Source organism: Corvus moneduloides, chromosome 1 (assembly GCF_009650955.1).
Source record: "Corvus moneduloides isolate bCorMon1 chromosome 1, bCorMon1.pri, whole genome shotgun sequence".
Lineage (NCBI taxonomy): Eukaryota > Metazoa > Chordata > Aves > Passeriformes > Corvidae > Corvus > Corvus moneduloides.
The window spans coordinates 146,217,711-146,237,464 of NC_045476.1; the positions used below are offsets into that span (position 1 = coordinate 146,217,711).

At 36.3% G+C, this 19,754-nt stretch overlaps 1 protein-coding gene across 2 annotated transcripts in view; it reads left to right on the plus strand.

Annotated features, from left to right (window-relative positions):
- The window catches only part of ZFPM2 (zinc finger protein, FOG family member 2), a 305,809-nt gene that overhangs the window by 42,641 nt on the left and 243,414 nt on the right, over positions 1 to 19,754 (plus strand). Inside the window, exon 2 of one of the 2 annotated variants that reach the window (XM_032131306.1) lies at positions 14,652 to 14,810. The exons of the other annotated variant lie outside the window; for it this stretch is intronic. Within the exon in view, the coding sequence (XP_031987197.1) occupies positions 14,652 to 14,810 (159 nt within the window). The remainder of the gene's footprint in view (positions 1 to 14,651; positions 14,811 to 19,754) is intronic. 2 annotated transcript variants of the gene reach the window in all.

The following is a 19,754-nucleotide window of genomic DNA, read 5'->3' on the forward strand; positions in this document are numbered from 1 at the left end:
TTGGCAGTGTCATGATAACAATAGTTTCTCCAGTAGTATTGACATAATAATCTAATATTATTGATAGTCATAATATATGAATTGACTGTAAAATGTTCTAAGGTAAGGTATATTGAACCACTGTATTTGATGGCAGAGGAGAGGAGGAGGAGGAGGAAACCAAAGCATAGGAGAAAATTATTAACCAGTAAAAATGAATGTCTGCTTCAGCCTGTCATTCCATGGTCTGGTTTTCTTTTGCTGCAAATCTTTAAATATTTTCAAGTTCTCTGGCATGAACTGGGAGGAGAACCCACAATTCTTCTCCTCAATCTTCACCCACAGGTGTAGCAATATAATATAATGCATGGTGGCATTTCATATTATTGCAGACTGTAGACGTTTTAGTAATGTCTCTTCTATAAACGCGTCCATCTTGAAAATCTAATTATTTTTGGAACAATTTTTGTTACCATATGGCGTGACAATGTTATGCAGCCCGTGACAAGCAGTGCAGCGAGCTGTTTTTAGTGTTTCCTTCTGTATTACTAACCATGGCTAACCATTTTTATCAATATTGCTATTATATTTTATGCTTTGATTTCAAACCTCTTCTTATAAAAGTAGTCTTGAATTTGACACTGTTTAGTAGTACAACTCACTTGAGCTGGTTGTCTGTGTGTCTGTAACGAGTAACATCCACTTTGACCCCTACCTTAGTCCTGGATACTTCCTGTATTCCAAAGTGTCATGGGTTCCCTCTGTTTTTTTAGAGCTCCTGAGGTGTGACAGTCTCATGTAGTATTTTCTGTCACTTGCCTTTTTGATCCCTATGAAGCAGAAACTATATGCCAAATTCATTCTATATTCAGTTCTGCTCACCTTCGTACTGGAAGATGTAAGGAATAGCAGAGAAGAGTGCTCAGAGGATCAAGCAGTGAAATATCTGAGTAACTCTTAGACTGTAGTATGTGAGGAAGATTAAATTGTAAGAACACTTGCTTTTTAGTAAGGTGATAATTTAAAGGGTCATGACAAAAGGCTGTTAGTGTTTGAAGGTATAAACATCTGAAAAAAATGTGTCTTTAGAAGAGTTATAATGAAGAGGGATAAATTGAAACTCAGAAGGAATTTTTCCATGAGCATTAGGTAAAATGCTGTAAGTGACTTCTTTTCCATTAAGGAACAGTTGTTCTAAGGAAGATGTGTAAAAGCAGCATCTTGATCTTTAAAACTGAAATAGGCAAAGTATGAGCAATATTGGAGGATCGGTTCTGTGTTTCCAGATCAGAAGCGGCATGATATGATTGCCTTTCCTACAGGCCAAGTTAGGTGGTACCAAATGTGGTTAACTAAGCATTATTCTTCTAAGGGTACAGAGTACAACATTAAACAAAGTACTGCATTGGATTTTGTGTGATTGCTAAACACACATCTGCTTGTGCACGTATGAAGAATGTCATGGGAAGAGTGTCAGTGCAATTTTTCAAGGGTAGAACAGCAGCAGACAAGAGAAATGCAATTATGGCATAAAACTAAGGGGAAGATGGAGCGAAGACCTTGTCAAACCTTCCAAGACCCAGATGTGGGAAGTGTGGATAGCATTCCTGGTGCCTTGTAGTTTTGGGTTTTTTTTGTAACTGTTGCCTCAGTGCTACAAATGGTGCTAATGTCTGTGTATAATTAAAGTCTCGCTAGAGCACTTATTCTTGGTTTGATAGTTTTGGAGGATTTAAAGGATATTCTTCTTGCGTTTGTTACCTGTAAGTCTATTTGATGCTGGGGTTGAAGTCTAAAATAGACTAGAGTACTACAGAGAGTTCTATTGGTGTTAGTTCCTGCTAAGATAGTATGAGAAAATGTGCAGCATCTCCTGATATTAACACTGAATCACAGAATGTTTGAGGTTGGAAGAGACATCTGGAAGTCATCTTGTCCAACCCTCTGTTCACACAGGGTCACTCAGAGAGATGTGTTAGTAGCTACGGCAAGAGATTTTAAAAAGCGCAGTTATTTACTGGAGAATACTTTGACAAATGTGATTTTCTTTTTCATAAAGGGGAGCTATATTTGGCAAGAAGTCTTGGGAAAAAGAGTTTCAATTTATTTTGTCGATTAGTTCATATTTTGACATTATTTCATGATAAACCAATAGCAGTTTTGCATAATTGTCACTGCTCTTATTTGCATCGTAAAGTGACACAACCTTTCAGTAGCTAGAAATGTTTTAACATGGTAATACAGACAGGAAACATTATGTTGTAAGAGCAGTGAAATGTTTCCATAAGTTATGCTATGTGTAAGGATTTAAAATACAAAATGATGAAATTCAGTACTAAAATTTATTAGCAGTGAGTATGTCAAGGATTAACCAAAAAAAAAAAAAAAAGAAAAATAGGACTAAGACATAAAGAATAATATTCCAATCCTTTTTTTTTTTTTTTTTTTTAACAGTGTCTTACTGTACCAGACCTTTTCAAAGTATTTAGCTCCATGGGAAATATTTATAGGTGCGTGTTTCATCAGTTAAGGTACTTCTAAATACTTAGAAGCCAATTTCCTTTGGAAATCAGTATTTCATATTCAGTTTCTTAGTTTTCTTTTTGGCCAGCCTTAGCAATTTAAGGCTTTTCAGAGCATTCTGCAAATTTTGTGTAATAGAATGCTGCAGAGTGACGCAGCTGTATTAGTTGAACTTTGAAAAGCTTCTTTGAAGTGTAGAGTTTTAGTTGTAGAGTGAAGCTGGAACTTCCATGAACATGGAGGTGTTTAGTCCTTTAAGTGATAGAAAATAACAAATAACTCTTCTGGATTTCATTCCTAACAGGAAAAAAATTGGCTAATCCAAAACATAAGCCAGTCAAAGACATTTTGATAATCAAATTATATTAGTAGTAAAGCCAGCAAAATTTTCAAGTGAGTAAGTTTACTGAGAGGACTCAGCCTGGAATAAGATTATCTTATTCGAGTTTGGCATGTAGAACAAGATATTAGGAAGGTTAAAAGTATAGGCAAAAAATGTTTTCGGAACTATTTGCTGTGAAAAAGAAAGAGGAGATGGGCTATCAGCTCATCATTGCCAAAGCATCCAATCGTATTATTCCATAAGTTGGTTTAGCAAAACAATGATCATGATAAGAGAAGAGAAGAATGAATTCTTGTTTTGATTTCATGCTTATTGCTTTGAGATTTGCATAGCCTCATAATAACACTTAGCAGCCATCTGGTTTCTGGAGGAAAAAACTTTTTCTTACTGAAAAGGCTAGGACATAACATGCACCATTTAAAAGCTCATTGTCTGGAAATGACATAATGACTTTCTGTTTTCAAATTATTAATTAGTGATTAACTCAGAAAACCAGCAGGTTATGCCAACTCTAGGGGACATACAATGTATTTTGTGCAACCTTGCAATTCCTACCAGTGCGGAATCAAATTAAAGTAGTAAAAATTGAGCAAGGATATTGAAGGACTCAAGTACATTGTAATATGCAGTTTCTTTAAAAAGATGTAGTTTGCTTATTTGTATTTTGGGGTTTATATAAATGTATAAAGATAAATAACTTTAAATGACTTATAAATACTGTCATTCAATAAATCCCATTCTGTATGTGACCTAGACTATGGTGTCATTATATTACGTATTCCTGAGATGTGATGATGAAAGTCAAGGATTTTCTTGGCATTTGTAAGATGCATATGATGATGACGGTTAATAGTCCGTTATATTTCTAGTTAACAAAATAAGTGCTGTAACTCTTTAAAGAATCTTAAATAAACCACAGACAAAATACACCCTTAAAATTTCATCCTTATGGTGCATCATAGTAAATTACACCGTTATTGTAACTAATCATAAATGACAGTTTAGTGGGAAAAATGAGATCTGAATAGCCACAGAAAAGACATTATGCATTAATATTTCTTTGCTGTGGGTCCTCAGGTTGGGATCTGTACATGGGAGGGACTCTGCTAATGCCCAATTTTTGGCTTGTTGTGGCGAAATGCTACATTTTATTCTACCTGACTTTTTTTCAGATTATTTGATTTTTGTTAAAATATACACTATTATTTTATGTTACAATCTGATTCATTTTACAACCTGATCTAAAGATTTAATTCTAATTTGAGACCCTTCGGTTTTGTTCTGTGTATCAATAAACTCCCATTATGGGATTAAAAATAGCAAATCCCCTGTAGGTATTTAAAATTCAAGGCTCTAAGAATCTAGGTATACTGTCAGCAAGTTTTCTGATAATACAAAACTGGGAGGAGTGGCTGGTACACCTGAAGGCTGTGCTGCCATTCAGTGAGACCTGAACAGGCTGGAGGGTTGGGTGGAGAGACACGTAATGAAGTTCAGCAAAGGCAAATGCAGCGTCCTGCACCAGAGGAGGAATAACCCCCTGCAGCAGTACAGGCTGTGGGCTGACCTGCTGGGAAGCAGCTTTATGGGGAAAGGACCTGGGAATCCTGCTGAAGAGCAAGCTGTCCATGAGCCAGCAGTGCTCTTGTGCCCAAGAAGGCCAGTGTTGTCCTGGGGTGCATTAGGAAGAACATTGCCAGCAGGCTGAGGGTGGTGATCCTGCCCCTCTGCTCAGACCTGGTGGGGCACATCTGGAGTGCTGTGTCCAGTTCTGGGCTCACCGTTGAAGAACGACAAAGAACAAGTGAAGAGAGTCCACTCGGAGGACTACGGAGGTGATGAGAGGACTGGGGCACGTCATTTACGAGCAAAGGCTGAGGGAGCTGGGCCTGTTTAGTCTGGAGAAGGGAAGACTGAGAGGGGAATCTTTTCAATGCACACAAATATCTTAAGGGCGGATGTTGAGAGGGTGGGGCCTGACTTTTCAGTGGTGCCCAGTGACAGGATAAGGGCCAATGGCCATAATCTGAAACCCAGGAAGCTTCATCTAAATGTGAAGAAAAATAGCTTTACTTTGTGGATGTCTGAGCACTGAAACAGGCTGCCAGAGAGGTTGTAGAGTCCCCTTCCCTGCAGATCTTCAAAACCCACCTGGACACAGCCCTGAGCAGGTGAACCTGCTTTAGCAGGTCATATTATTGTCAAATTAAAAGAACTTCTATAAGCTGAATTACCATGCATTATAGTACGTGTCTGTGAGATAAAGATCATCAAGTTTGTAGTTTAGTTAATTCCTAACTTCTCAACTTTCCTGATGCTTTAGAACTGGCAGTCACATTAAGCATGGTGTTTTTTACCATGTGAATCTGTTATATCACCTGCTGTGTTTCAAAGTTTTTCCTTTAAGTGTTGTCATTGTGTTATGTATCAGTTTAGGCGTGCTGACTTTTTACTGAGGGCTAACCCAAGTTGGCACTGAATTATACATACAATCTTTGTAACTTTGATCATGTTACCAGAGATCAAATTTGGGCTGTCCTCAGGGGCTCCTTTTTTTGCAGTATTCTCTGTTTCACTTGTATTCGAAAAGACACAGCAGAAAAAAGCAATTGTAATTTGAAGAAAAATAGTACCCAGAGAGAGAAGTCGTGGGTTCACTACTGATTTCTGGACCTAAAAGTCCAGATTCCTTTTTTCTGCTTTTTGATTTAATTGCATGATGATGTACGGAGATGAGGACCAGTTTCCATCTGAGGAAATGCAGCCAGAAACAAAAGATGAACAGGAATAATCTGCAGCTACATACAAACTTAGAAAATATTAAAAAAACAGAAGAAAAAAGACCCCTTTATTTTCTATAGCAATATAGTGTGTCTTTGCTGGATGAGAAATTGTGAGTATTTTGTCTTGAAACTGGGGATGTAAAATTACAGTGAGTAATGAGTATGTATTCCTCTGATCCCTTAATGTACTTGATGTGAGGTTCCTCTTTCATCGTAGCTAACATGTTGGCCATTAAATACACTGCAGCAGCATCATTAGTGGCTTCAAAGTGCTCCTACTTGCATCACATTTTTCCCTTCAGCAGGTGAGTGAGAACAGTGATTAGCAAATACCAGTATGTGTCACTCACTACTCATGTGATTGCCAGTGAAGTCCTGTGTTTGGGGTAAGGGCAGCACTGGAGTTGGAAGCAGAGTGAACTTTTACTGCCTTCATGGCTGTGAAAAGCTTTCAGCTCCAAATATCACTTGGCTGTGTGTAAGATAAAATTCATCCTGTTTGGGGTGTGATGTTTGAAACTGCTTTGCTGTAGCAGTATGTGGTGAAGGAGATGGGCTGCAGAGAAAGGTGTCCTGAGTAACAGGCGGTGTGTTACCTACAGGGCTGAGATCCTGAATGGTGAGATTAGGACATAGAAAGAATGTCCTCTTACTTAGCAGTATCACAGTTTGTTATGACTGGAGGAGAGGATTCACTGAAAATTTCTGGATCCTGAATCCTCAGAGGATTTCCCTGGACTGTTTAGAGCTGCATACCATAGATATTATATGACAGGTGTTTGTGTAGATTGGTTGGTGTAGATGTGTCTATTCCCTGATCTCTTGAGTTTAAAAAAAGAAACCTGCAGTAGTACAACAAACTGAAAAGAGAGTCTGGGTATTGTTCTAAAATTGCACCTTTAATTTTTATATACTTCATTCTAAGATGCAAGATGAGAGATTTTTCTTTATTAGAAAGGTGAATATCCAATCTTAAAAATACTTTTTCTGTAGAAAACAATATGAACATGTTAAAAAAAAAGTTATAACTTTACCGTTTTTTCTTTTTACGTATAATTTTAGGGAAGGACACAGAATTAACAAGCCATCTTCTTACACAAGTGGTGCTTTCTTTTCCTGTTTTATTTTAAGCCTGTAGGTTTAAACATTATCATCATACTTTTCTAGCTAAAACAATACACTAGAACTGGATAATATTTTCATCAAAAGGAGCCGTGTATCATGGGGCAAATTAGATTGCCGGTGTTTTTGAATCAGATTGCTAGTAGTTTCAAACATTGTTTTGTAAAATTTAGTAGATAGGAATCATACAGAAATAAATGATGGGTTTAAAAACTGCAAAATAGATCATTATTCAGGGTAAAATGCTTCAGGGACAATATTTCTGTGTAAGAAATCTTCCTTATTTATACTCTATTAAATTTAAGAAAACCACTGATAAACTACCATTGTAAAATTATTCCTAACGTGAAAAGTTATCTAAAAGGATCACAAATGCATCTCTGAGAGCTTTATGTCCAGTGTGCTGTTTGCTTTGTAGGCATTAGCTAAAAATTCCCTTCAGGAAGATTAGAAATTGGTGCACTCTGGTGCTGTGGTAGTTCTGTGTTGCTGCTGTGATTTTAGTAGGGTGCTGAGTCAGAATACTCATCTTGTCACCTCTGTTCTCCTCTTTCTCCTCTTGTATCACCAGAAATACACAGAAGAGCATCTGCTGGGGAGCATCTGCTGTGCAGCTGTTACAAGTGTAGGTAGAATTAAGACATGTATTTTGGCATTAGCCCTACTTGAAAACTGAGGTCTGGTATTTAACTGCAAAGGTCTTGCAGTTCATGTTCTGTGCACACTTCCATGCTATTTTTTGAAATTAATGTCTTCCTAAGCATATTTTCAATGGTTCCTGTTTCATAATTTCACTTTTATTGATTGAAAATATTCTGGCCTTGGATCTAAGAGCAAACTGACCATGGGCACTGTCAATTTTGTTGTGGCCTCTTGGATAATGGTAAGAGAAAAGAAGACAAGAGGATAAATGAAAGTGAAGTTCCAAATTACTGGAACATTTAAAGGTCTTTGAAAAGTTCATATACAAGCACAGTTAATGCTGTCACGCACCGAAGTGCCAAAAGACCTAGCAGTGAAGAATATTAATCTACTTCAATAAAATCAAAGGGTTCATTTTTTTTTTTTTTGGTAAAGAAATAATTTGAATAAAATTTGACCCTTTCTACAATAGTCTGTGGGTCAAATTGAACCGACTATTAAAATTCTCTAATATCTTTCTTATATTACCATTTCAAAACTCAATTTAAATATTCACAGAGCTCCGTTTTTAATAAACTTAACAAAATTCAGGTAATTTCCTTCAACTTTCTTGATTGAAGGAAGGCAGTAGGTACAGATATAAAAAGATGTACAGCTACAAGCAAAACCTGAAATCAATTATATATAAGAAATAACATAACACATGGAAAGAAATTAATCAAAAGGAAAAAATTCTGCTATATGATTTTCTTGGTCTGCTACCTGCAGGCAAGGAACGTAAATGAAAAAAAAAAAAAATCAGCATTCTTCTTAAAGATAAGGGGAAAATTAATAAAAATGTTTCCTTCCTACCAGATTCCCTGATGCAACTTATGTTAAAAGTGAATGGCTGCAGGAAGAACTTACGTGTTTAAAAATCACTTTTTTTTCCTATGGAAATATATTTTTGTACCTTTTTCTTGCTGTTAAGCTGAATTACATCAGGTTGGTGTAGATTTATAGTGGCCAAAGAGCATTTCTTTTTCTTTCTCTCTATTAAGTTTGTCACTGAATCATGGTCATAAAGTTTCTCCCAGTTTGAAAGGGAGGAATGGTTCATTCTGCTTGGATGCCCCAATGAAGATGTAAGGAATTCCTTAAAACTTGGAGCAATCTTCCAATCTGGACAGAACTTCTGAAGTTCAGTCAATTTGCTAAACAGACTGGGGAGGTTCAATGTGCACAGGCAGTGCTGCATCTCAAGTATAGCTGAAAATGTAATAGAAATAACAGAAATAACTTACTTAAGATAAATAACCAATAAACTGAATGGGCTGAAGAAGCCAGAGAAACCTCTAAGGAAGTCCTGTATGGAAAACTGCACAAGAGGAAGAGAACTCTGAATTATCATATGGTGTCTTCACTCCCATTGCCATATTTGAAATGAAATAAATTGAAACCTCTTTTGCATTTTTAGTATTCCTGACTGAATTTTTAGGAAAAAAGTTCCCTACAATGTGAAATTAATATGACGTGTTTGTCTGCTGCTTTTCTTATGTAATTGTTTCTACATAGGAGGAAATGTTCATGTTCAAACAGGAGAAAAATGGATTGATTTTTCTGAAGTTTTTCCCTCTGCAATCAGAGAGCATCACATACCTAGGTCTTACCATAAGCTAAGGATAATGGGCATGTGGCAGCATGTTTTCCTAGGAAATCCTGAATAGATCCCACAGAACATGCAAGGTGTCTGATGTTGATCCAGTCAATTTCTGGCTTCTGATTTATTGGAGTTGTTACTATTTAATGCTGCTAGTACTAATTATACTCATTAACCTCTCCCCAGCCACTCACTGTCAAGTATTGTAGGCTTTCTGAAGCATTCTTAATTTGTTAAGAGCACTGATTTATGTTGCCGCTCTGGGAAAGTGGGAGAGTACTGGTAAGTGAGAAGGAAGCTAACCACTTCACATTTTCATGAGTTAATTATTTCAATGATACTTTTCTACTATAGGATACATGCATTTTAAGTGCAAAACACTGCATGGGAAAGCATATAAGCATGTGCTTAATTTGAGCTTGCATTTAAGTGGTTTCATTAGGGTGAAGTCTGATGAATTTGACTATGAGAAATTATTACAGAACTTAGCCGGTTTAACGTTATTGAATTTCAATTATTTCATTACAGTTATAGTACCATAAAACTGGAGTCAAGCATTGATGGATCAGGACTAATGTGCTCAAGGGGTTCAATGCTCAAATTTGTGTTAAGAGGAGTGTTTATTGTAGCAAAAGTGTCTTTTGTTAAGTGAGTGTAAATCCTTTTCTGATGGTTCATTCTCACACTCTTTTGTGCTGTTAAAATTCTTACAGTGCTGGTTTTGTTTTGTTTTGTTAAACGTGGCCTGTCCTTTTAAGTGCTGAGGTAGCATCTCTTACTCACTATGTAATGATTGCCACTTAGCTAGCTATCTTTGTGTGCTTGCATCTATATGTATGCATTTACATTGCAGTATATGATATTTTAGGCATATTTATTTATTTAGCTAAAAATTTTATTAGTGCTAAAAAATAGGTCCTTGGGCGTCTGTAAATCTGGTACAAATTAGGGAGCACAGCTCAGATTTCCCCACACTGTGCTGGCAAGTAGCCTCAATCAGAAGTAATTTTCTCCATGAAGGCACATGCAGCTCACTCGTCAGCCTCTGCTCAGTAGATACTGTTATTTGTATCAAATTATATGTGGCGGTTTCTCAGAGTGGACTACTGTGTCCACTATGCCATACAGATTTCTACTACATTGACTACTTCGTTGCTGTCACTAGTTGTACTGTTTTCTACTGTGTCTTGTTTATCTGTGCTATTTGCAAAAAGAGTTGAGATTTGTATTCATATCAATAAATATTTATGAATTGGAGCAAGTACCAGGTGAGTAACTAAACCACTCAACCCCTCTTTTGTTGTGTACAACACGATTATTTGCTTGTTTTATAAAGGAGAAAGGTTTTTTCAGGACTTCATGCAAAATCCATGAGTTAATAGAGACTTAATTTGCCTCAGATTAAAGTACCCCCATTTAAGATTAGAAATTGAGGTTTACCTAGTGCGATTGGGAATTCTTAACTATTTATCATGTATCTAGCTAATCTGAAGCATTTCAGAAACACCTCTCCTTATATTGCATCACATTCTTTTACAAACTGCTAATAGGAAAAGAATTGCTGAAATGAGAAGACAAACATCTAGACTATCTCTGGAATTAACTATTCACCTAAATTCTTAAACTGCTTAAGTTTGAAATTTTACTGCATTAATTATTAAAGAGTCTAATCATATCTCAGAGCTGTTTATTATCAGATCACTGTGACACACAGATGAATTTCAGTAGTAGAAATTTTTGGATTTTGATTGCTCTGTCATTATGACTATTGGTTGTAAAGTCACACTTAATCAGCAGTTACTGAAAAAGATTTTTCAGCAGAACAGGGTGGGACCTTAACCCTGGTCCAGCTGAAATAAAAGTAGACATAGTACATGTTGTGCCACAAGTACTTAACAACATGATTAGTTTAAGTAAAGGGAGTAGTACTATTAAATTAAATCAAAAATTTAAAAGAAATGCAGAAGGTAAAGCATGGTACTAAAGTAACTGATTAACCTGTATTTGGACTATTGAAGGTAATATATCAATATAATAACAACTGGGGGAAAAAAAACCACTATCACAGAAAACAGTTGAAAGAAACTATTGTTTTTAAATGCATTTCTTTTTGTCTATATGACTCAGTATTTTAAATCAGGGAAGAAGTTGCAGTAGCTTTTGTCCAGGTTGTTCCCTAGATAAAAGAGCTAGTCAATGTTATAGACCTGTAAGTCTTTGAACCAGATAAATTCTTAGTTCTCTAGTTGATGTAATTTACTGGTACCAGCTAGAGGTTTTTGGTAGCTCATGACCAAATCAGGCAAACATAAGCCTGCATAGTTAATGTTTTTGCATTTGTCAAGAATATGTAATTCCATATACTCCTTATTGTGAGATTCTGAAAATGTGTTTTTATTTATTGTCTGTTTATGTACAATTAGATGAAGTAGTCAAGAATAGAGAATTTACTCTATTCCTAGTAATGGCTTTGGATTTTAGTGTTTTCTTAAACCCACTGTACGTTTGAGTGATAATTAAAAATGGCCACAGAAATCATTGATTTTGAGTTCCCATGAAACTAGCAACTCAGAAATACTTAATTTTGGTCTTATTCTTGGGAGTTGGTCTTACTCATGTTGAACAGTGCCTTACTCTTTAGTTAAAGTTATCAGTTATAAAATACCAGCTCTGGGCATGAGCTTAATGTATTTTGAAATTTAAAAAAGGAAAGACAGCTCAACATGCATAAGACAGAATTTGTCCCAAAGGTCTAGTTGTAGATGGGTGAATTAGACAAGGCAGCAGCTGCCTGAAACCTGGAAAAATATTTATGCATGGATCCTCCAATTTCAGCAATAGTCATTGCTGGTGTTTGGGGTGCACGCTCTGATTCCAGCCCCCGTTAGGTAAAGCTCTGCTGTCTGCCCGTACGTGCCTCCATGAAGTTCTCTGAGTTTTGTACGTGGGTGGCACGTGCAAGGCAAAAGGCTTGTGTAAATGCATGCACACCTCTGATCTCCTTGGGATGTGACAACATTTACATTTAAGTTTGCAAATGCTGGGACATGTAACTTTAGGAAATGTTACATACCTGTTCCTACATAGGATGTATCTATGGTGACATTAGTCAGTATTTTTTTTAGTCTAAGATTGATTTAAAAAATAAAGTCATGGCTGAAAAAATGACAGGGGTTTGAACAAGCGCTGTGGAGATGGTGTGTACGTGGTATTTCTTCTCCTTTCTTGGGAAGAGTGTCAATGGAAATTATAAGGTGTGTTTCCATGACTGCTGCAAATGAAAGCATAGCAACTGCATTGCTTTTCCTTTCCTAATTAACATACAGTGATGATTAGCTTGCTGATTACGTATTGGTGACCTGATCAAACAAACTGGTTTAACATCTAGAAACAGACCTAAATGTCATGTATACATGCCAGTTGGATTACTTTCAGGTAAATTGCTTTTGCTGTATTTTGTAAGACGCATTGTAAAAGTCAATAAAAAAGAGCAGGAAATTGACTTTCACTGAAAATGTTGGCTGAAATTTAAATTTTTTCCTCAGATTTAAAATACTTGGAAAATTTATTAGGCTTATAGCTGCTCCTGAAATGATGCAAAATATGGTGTTAATACATTTTTATATGTGGCAAAAACTTGTATTTCCCTAAAATAGCATATTTTTTTCTGAGTTTATTTATCCAGGTGTTACTAGGAGTGCACACTAGTAAATGGCCCACACCAGACAAATGTCACGTATTAATAATAAAATGAAATTTGAACAGTATTTCAGATAATTTGTGCAGAACCCCTTGTGCTTTCATTTCCTGAACCTGGACACGCGTAAGGTGCCTGGAGTGCCCATGTTCAGCTGCAGCGCACTGTTCCAGCATGTGCTCGTGCTTTGTTCTCTGTTCCGTACAGTGCCATAGCCACTCTTCATTCCCTGTGCATATGCAGTTGCTGGATTTTTTCCCGGCATGGCTGGAAGGTGCAATTAACAGTAATGGATACTTTGATAGTGAGAATCTTTATTTCTTCAGCCATAATAATAGCCCCTTATTTTAGGAGCTATATTGTTGAATGACAGCTACTGTTGGCGAGTATGTGTCTACAAAAGTGGGTTCATTTGGTCAGATTCTCAGCTGGCACAGAGAGTCATATTTCCATGAAAGATAGTAAGCTATATTAATTTATGGAATCCCAGCTGGGAATCTCAATCAATTTCAATAAAAAGTAACCATCATATTCCTCTGAAGCAAGAATTACACAACCTAGCCTAAAGTGAATTTTGCTGTTTTAATAAATGTAGGTAGTCACTGGTTTGTAATAAATTACATAAAATTAGAGTGTAGTCAATATTTGATTTCTTTAAAAATTTATTCCTTCCTTTTCATTGAACACAACAGAATCATTTATGTATTGTATCTTAGCATGATAGATTATATAGGAATAGTGTATTTAATACCATAAAACTATCATATAAATACAAATCACATTTTTTTTCATTAGCTAGCTCGCTTTCATTTTGAAGAAGAAATACTCAGTCAATTATAAATGAGGCTGTGCTTTCATTGGAGAGTGAAATACATAATTTTTTTCCAGCCTCAACCATGTATAATGAAATCTCTCTTTTGAAATCCAGTCTTAAGATGGATTTTGAAACATACTGACATTTAATAAAATCTTCGTTAAATTAAAATATGTTCAGTTATTTCAAATCTCTATTTAAATCTAGGGTAAAATTCTACATCCTGCACAAGAGATGTCTTTAGCAAATAGTTACTATTAACCAAAGATTTTGAAGTGTGTGTATATGAGAAAGATTTTAATTTTTGAGTATATTCTAATTGATGACTTTGGTGCTGTGTTATAATCTGTCTGGTGCTGTCTCTTCGAGAGGATCTGTAGCAGTAGTATCTCTAGGTAACTAGAAGAAAAGTCAAAGACCTCAGACTACCACTTCAAATTCAAACTCATGCCCTGTTTCTGTAACTAGTTTATTTTTTAGGAGCCCTGGGCTGGTAGTTCACCAGGATATTTGTTTGGCCTCTGTGAAATGAACAAATAGTCTCTTGACCCCTATCCATGGGCTGGGAATCTGTTAAGGAGTCTGGCATGAATGATCATAGATACCAGGGGCTGGTTGAAGCAAAATAGCAGAATAAGCTGAAGTTTGTGCTGTCAAAACCTTTGTAGTGTTTCACTGTTGTCAGTACTTTTAATTTGATTAACAAAGCTTGTAAAAGAACATTTTAAGTACTGTAATTCAGCATCAAAAACAATCACTAACAAACAAGGCTCTTCACTGTTTATGTTGTTTTACAAATACAGCTTTGATTTCCACTGTTAAAACTGTCTGTGTTTAATAGTAGAGCCCAATGAATAATGAAAAACCTCCATGTGTGAGTATTATTAATACATATTATTAATGACACTTTGCTTATCCTGAAGTCATCAGGAAAAGTCACTTTCAATTTAAATTTCCATAAAATGTTATTTTTCCAATTCTAATAAATGCTGTACACAGCTGTGAATGGAAAAACTAGCCAAAGAAGGCCAGTTAAAAGTTCACTGAGGTTTTATTTCACATTGTCCTGTTAGATCGTTTTGCCACAGTGTTCCTGATTCTTTTTTAAGGGCCCCTTGAAGATGCTACTGAGGATGAAGAAGAAGAGTGCCTGTCTGAGGAAAATGATACTATCTCAAAAGAAGACTTTCCATTGGAGGAAAGCTTTTCTGCAGAGTTTGAGCCTGAAAATCTGAGCTGTGAAGAAGTGGAATACTTTTGTAATAAAGGTAATCATTGTAGCCAGCCTCTTGAGAGAATACTGGCCAAACTGTGTCCAGCTGGTCAAAGAGATTTTTTGGTTTAAAATGTACAAAAAGCCCTATTATTATTACCTTAAAAACAGGAAAAGGAGTCATTTGTGAAGTTAAGTCTGGTAAGGGATAAATATTTGAGTATGTTGAAAGACACTTTTCAGGGACAGGAGTCATCTTGCCTTAATGTTTTCCTCCAAGTGTTATTTTCTACATATTTAACTGTAAAGAACAGACCCCAGAAGTCAATTATTATCAGATCTGAAGCTAGCAATGCAGCATGTCTGTTCATTGCTTCTCTGCCTAGGAAACATTGCTAGGAAAACAGATTGTGTCTGTAGATTCTAGGATTAAAATAGAGCTTATTATAGAATTTATTATGCATGGTAGAAAACTAGTGATTTGTGAAAGGATAACTTTTGTAGTTGCAGATACCTTTTTGGTGCACTTGTTACTTGCAAATTATTGAAGATTGAGGTACTTTAGCATAAGACACAGCAATTCATTCTTACCATTCCAGTCTGCAAGGTTGTGCTGCTTCCCAATCAGCTGACAGAAAAACACACTATCGTTACTTAGAACATTGAATTAACCTTCTTCCTGCCAGATATCCACTTGATTGCTCTATTGTTTGTCTTCTGGAGGTAAGGATGCCTATCAAATAGCTGAAGTTGTTGTGGTGGTATTCTTCTGTTAGTCCACGAATCCCTCGGGCATTTGGATGTTGATGGTTTCTCTGTCTTTCTGTTCTTTCCCAGATACTGACATATAAATAAGTTACCATTTTTTCATATGATAACTTGGTATGTTGCTGGTTTTGTATTATTTTCATCTCTCTTGGACAAAGTCAAATAAATCGGTTTGACGAGTCAAGTGTTCTGACTGCAGAATATTGGTCCTTCCTAGAGAGTCTTCAGTCATCAGTGGCAAAGGCATTGCAGTGTATTTTCTACATGTCCTCTATGGAGCTTGCATACTTTTTACAAAATAATTTACTTTTGCGTTACAGGTTCTTGATACTTAGTAAGCCACCCTAAGAGATCAAAAGAGTTTAATTGATAGTTTGGAGTTCAGCTGCTAGAAATCTTACGGTGAGGAGAAACCAGATTATGAATAGGTTCTTTACCAACAGAAAGAATTTAGTACTATTATAACTGCGACGTGAACACCTACTACAATTACTTTGTGTTCACATGCCTTTCAGAAAGACACCATTTTCCTTAGGTGGTAAAATGTACTCCTCCTGCTATTCTGCTATTGGCAGTACTAAATAAATATTTAAACCACTGTGAGCATAATTGTTATACTGGCGTCTCTTGAATTCCTCCTGTCAGCAGTGGAATATTATGTCCCACTATTAGTTCATATCATATCAGTTTGATTTAGTTACCTCTCTGTATTTCTTACTACATTTCCAGGGCCTACCAGTAGAAAATACTATGGTTTTGGGTGAAACCAAGAAAAAAAATTTAATTTTTTTTTTTTAAAAGTAATCAATATTGCAAATTCACATTGAATTTCAATTTATCTTGGATCTTCCCTTTAAACAAAAATCTTTCAGGGAAAGCAGTGAATCCAGGCCATTTTATTAAAGAAGATCAGGCATCAAATGGGAATCTGAATCTTGATTATGTTGATTATATGTTTTATTAAGAACATCTGCTGATTCTTCAGGCTAAATACCTTCTGACTTCCCAGCAGTTCATAAGTGTGTTGTAGTTATAAAAGAATCTTAAGTCTCTCCAGTGCAACTGCTGCAGAAGAAAAGTTGAAAAGAAGATTTCTAAGGATCAAGGGGCACATAAAATTTCTAATCTACCTCCAGCTGAGGCAGTGTGACAAAAAGTCCCACTTTGAAGCAAATTGGGAATATCCCTGGAAACGGATGGAATGGGAGACTAGAAATGTGCTGGGTTTTTATTAATGTCTCAACTTCTGTGGAATGTCCTACTTCTTCAGGGTCACATCTTAAGTGTCATTAGCATGAGGCTGCCTATGTTTTTCTGAAGATAAACCCTAAGAAGACAAAACTAATCTGGAAAGCAAATAAATTTCTTTTGTGTCCTTTTCTTAGTGAAAGGGTTTGTGACTCTATTATATAGTAAATACTAAAAATGAGACTAATTCTCATTGGGTTTTTTCATCAATCTGTTAAGAATTTGTGGCCTTCTGTTCTTCTTTGTAGTGTTTCAGCATTGAAACTAAAAGATGGTATGAGAAATAAGCTACTTTTTTTTCCTAGAAATATTTTTTAACATCATGAATGAAAATTCATTAAGAAAATGAAAAAGCTTGAAAATGAGTTGTGTATCAAATAGGTTAGAGAACAAATAAATGCAGTCTAATTTCTGCTTTTGGGGCCTGAGTTTTAATTTGTTTTCTGCTCTTTGATAGTATTGGCAGCCTGTAAATGACAAGTATTTTCAAATAAGGAAAAAATCAGTGTAGATCTGTGTTTTCTCATGCAACAGGTTTTCTTTTCCCAGAAATATATTGGAGCTGACATGGGAATCCATTATGCTATCTCTGAATTCTGCCCTTGCTAGCATGGACCATTAAAGGTTCTAGAAAGTAAAGGTGTTTTCTTGGATATAAATTTTATCTGTTCTGTCTCCGTATTTCCCTCCCCTGGGGCTTCTTCCCAGCTGACTCAGAACAAGAGGACAAATGAGTAGCGGGGCTTCCTGCAAGAATCAAGAGGCATGGGGAACAAGTGGCACAGCTGTTGGGGAGGAGGTGTTTGTGAGGTTTCATCCATGGTATGTTTTTTATACTTACCCAGCTCTGTAAATTCAAGTACCACCTAAAACCAGAGGCTTTTTACTATCCAAACTAGGTACCAAAGGCAAAAATTTACTGAAGTCACAATTCATTCTGAGGAATGAGAATAGAGGACTTACAGGTTCACAACTTGGTAACTTTGGTTTTTTGACTGAAGAGATTTTCCTGTCAGACTGTGCCTAATGGTATTATAAGCAGAGAGCAGTCCCTAACTGTCTAAATTGCAAACAGGAACCTTTATAAAGCCATACTTGTCATTCCCACCTTATTAATTTGGGTTTGTGAGATAGATTCAGCAGAATAGTTGCCAGAATTAGAAGGTGAAGGCGAAAGCCTCTGCAAAGAGTGAAGCAAATTAATCACATTGATTGAGCTACATGTCATTTTACAACTTCTCAGTTTTCAAAATTTTGACTTTCTGCTATTACTTTTCCCTTCTCCTTTTGCTAGTTAATGGCTTTTATGACAAGGAATTCAGAAAATTCCTCTTCTCCCACAATTCTGCAATACCACAAAATTAACTTTGCTGCATTTGAATGTTTATTCCTATGTGATCTTCATTTACTCTCAAATGTGAGGAAGTGTACAACAGTTTAAGCATGTAAATATTCAAAGCTGAAGTGGAAATTACCAACCTGCTATTTGTCAGGGATTGCTTTAAGCTTACAACTCTTATTTTTTAACCTTTTGGATGAAGAGCTTTATTATAGATGGTAGCTAAGTTTGATTTGTTTGCAGTTTTTGACAGTGGGATTAGGAGAAAGGGAGTATTTTGGAAACAGGACAGTGGTGTTCTACTACAAAGCTGCACTGATCTCTATCTTTGAAGTAGAAACAAACAACTTTGTAGAAGGTAGCCTTGATGATAGTTCATCACATCTTGTCAGTTTGAAAACAGGCTTTGAAAATTGCTGTTTATGTTTAGTTACTACAAATTGATGTATTGCCAATAAAGAGGGTATCTGATGATGCTGTCTACACAAAGCTTGTATTAGCCTGGAATCTCCCTTGATGAATATGTTTTTTTTTTTTAATGTCCAGATAGCGGGTATCTGGAATCAGAGTCTGTATCAGATTAAGATTAGTTCAGATTAAATACAGATATAGAAAATTTATTACTTAAATGTCAGTATTCCAGCAATCTAAATAAGGAGAAAGTAGCCTGTCTCCCATGTAGAACAGGGATAGGCTAGATTTGGAAGCTAGGAGATACGACATAAAGATTAAATTTTGTCTACTGTAGGTTGGAATAAGAAAAAAGGTAATGCTAACAGAGATGTGAAGAAATGAGCTGGAGGCGTGATAGGGCTAGTAATTACAGAAGGGCAGATAGAAGGGGAAAAACATCAGAACAGTACAAAGGCCAAGTTGAAGGTGATGGGATGAAAACCAAAGTTCTAAATCAAGTTCATTTGTGAGGTGAGATAGTTTATGGTTGGTTTTCGAGTCTCTGACTACTGTCATCTTGCTTAGATACCCTCAGGAAAAATAAAATGTTCTTGTCTGTTACTTGGAAAGTTTGCTGTGCTCATATGGTGACATCTTTTACTCTCCATAAACAGGAAGGAGAACAGGAGCCTTGGTGACTTCATAGTGGTGGAAACTGGCTAAGCAAATTACAGTTCCTTCCTAGCAGAAGTGTTAAATGAGGGTTTAACTTTCAAAGGAAAATTATCTTGAGCAATATGAGAGATCACTTGAGATTAGTAGATAGTTAAGTAGCTGTGTTCACAGAAGGAAAGAGGCAAGAGAAGAAAATGGAGGTGGTGTATAATCAAAGGAGAAAATGTTGGACTGTTGCCAGAAGGAGGTAAATGAAGGAATGTCCATATCTGATAATTAGTGGAAGAAGGCAGGTTTATTTCTTGCTGCTTGCCAAGACAGTTATGTCAAATTCTCCTGTTCATTGCTTGTGGTATGGCTATTGCTCTTGCTCCTCATGTTGTAGGATTTCCATAGTTACTTCATCACAAGGCAACATTGGCACCAGCCCTCAGTGGAAGGAGATTCAGTGGCCTTAAAACTCCTGGTGGGAGATGGGAAGGCAAATGGCTTCTGCTTCCCAGTGTTAACTCTGCTTCAGTTGGTGACATTGGGTGATAGCGGGGATACATGAGGTGGGGTGGAGAGTGATTGTTT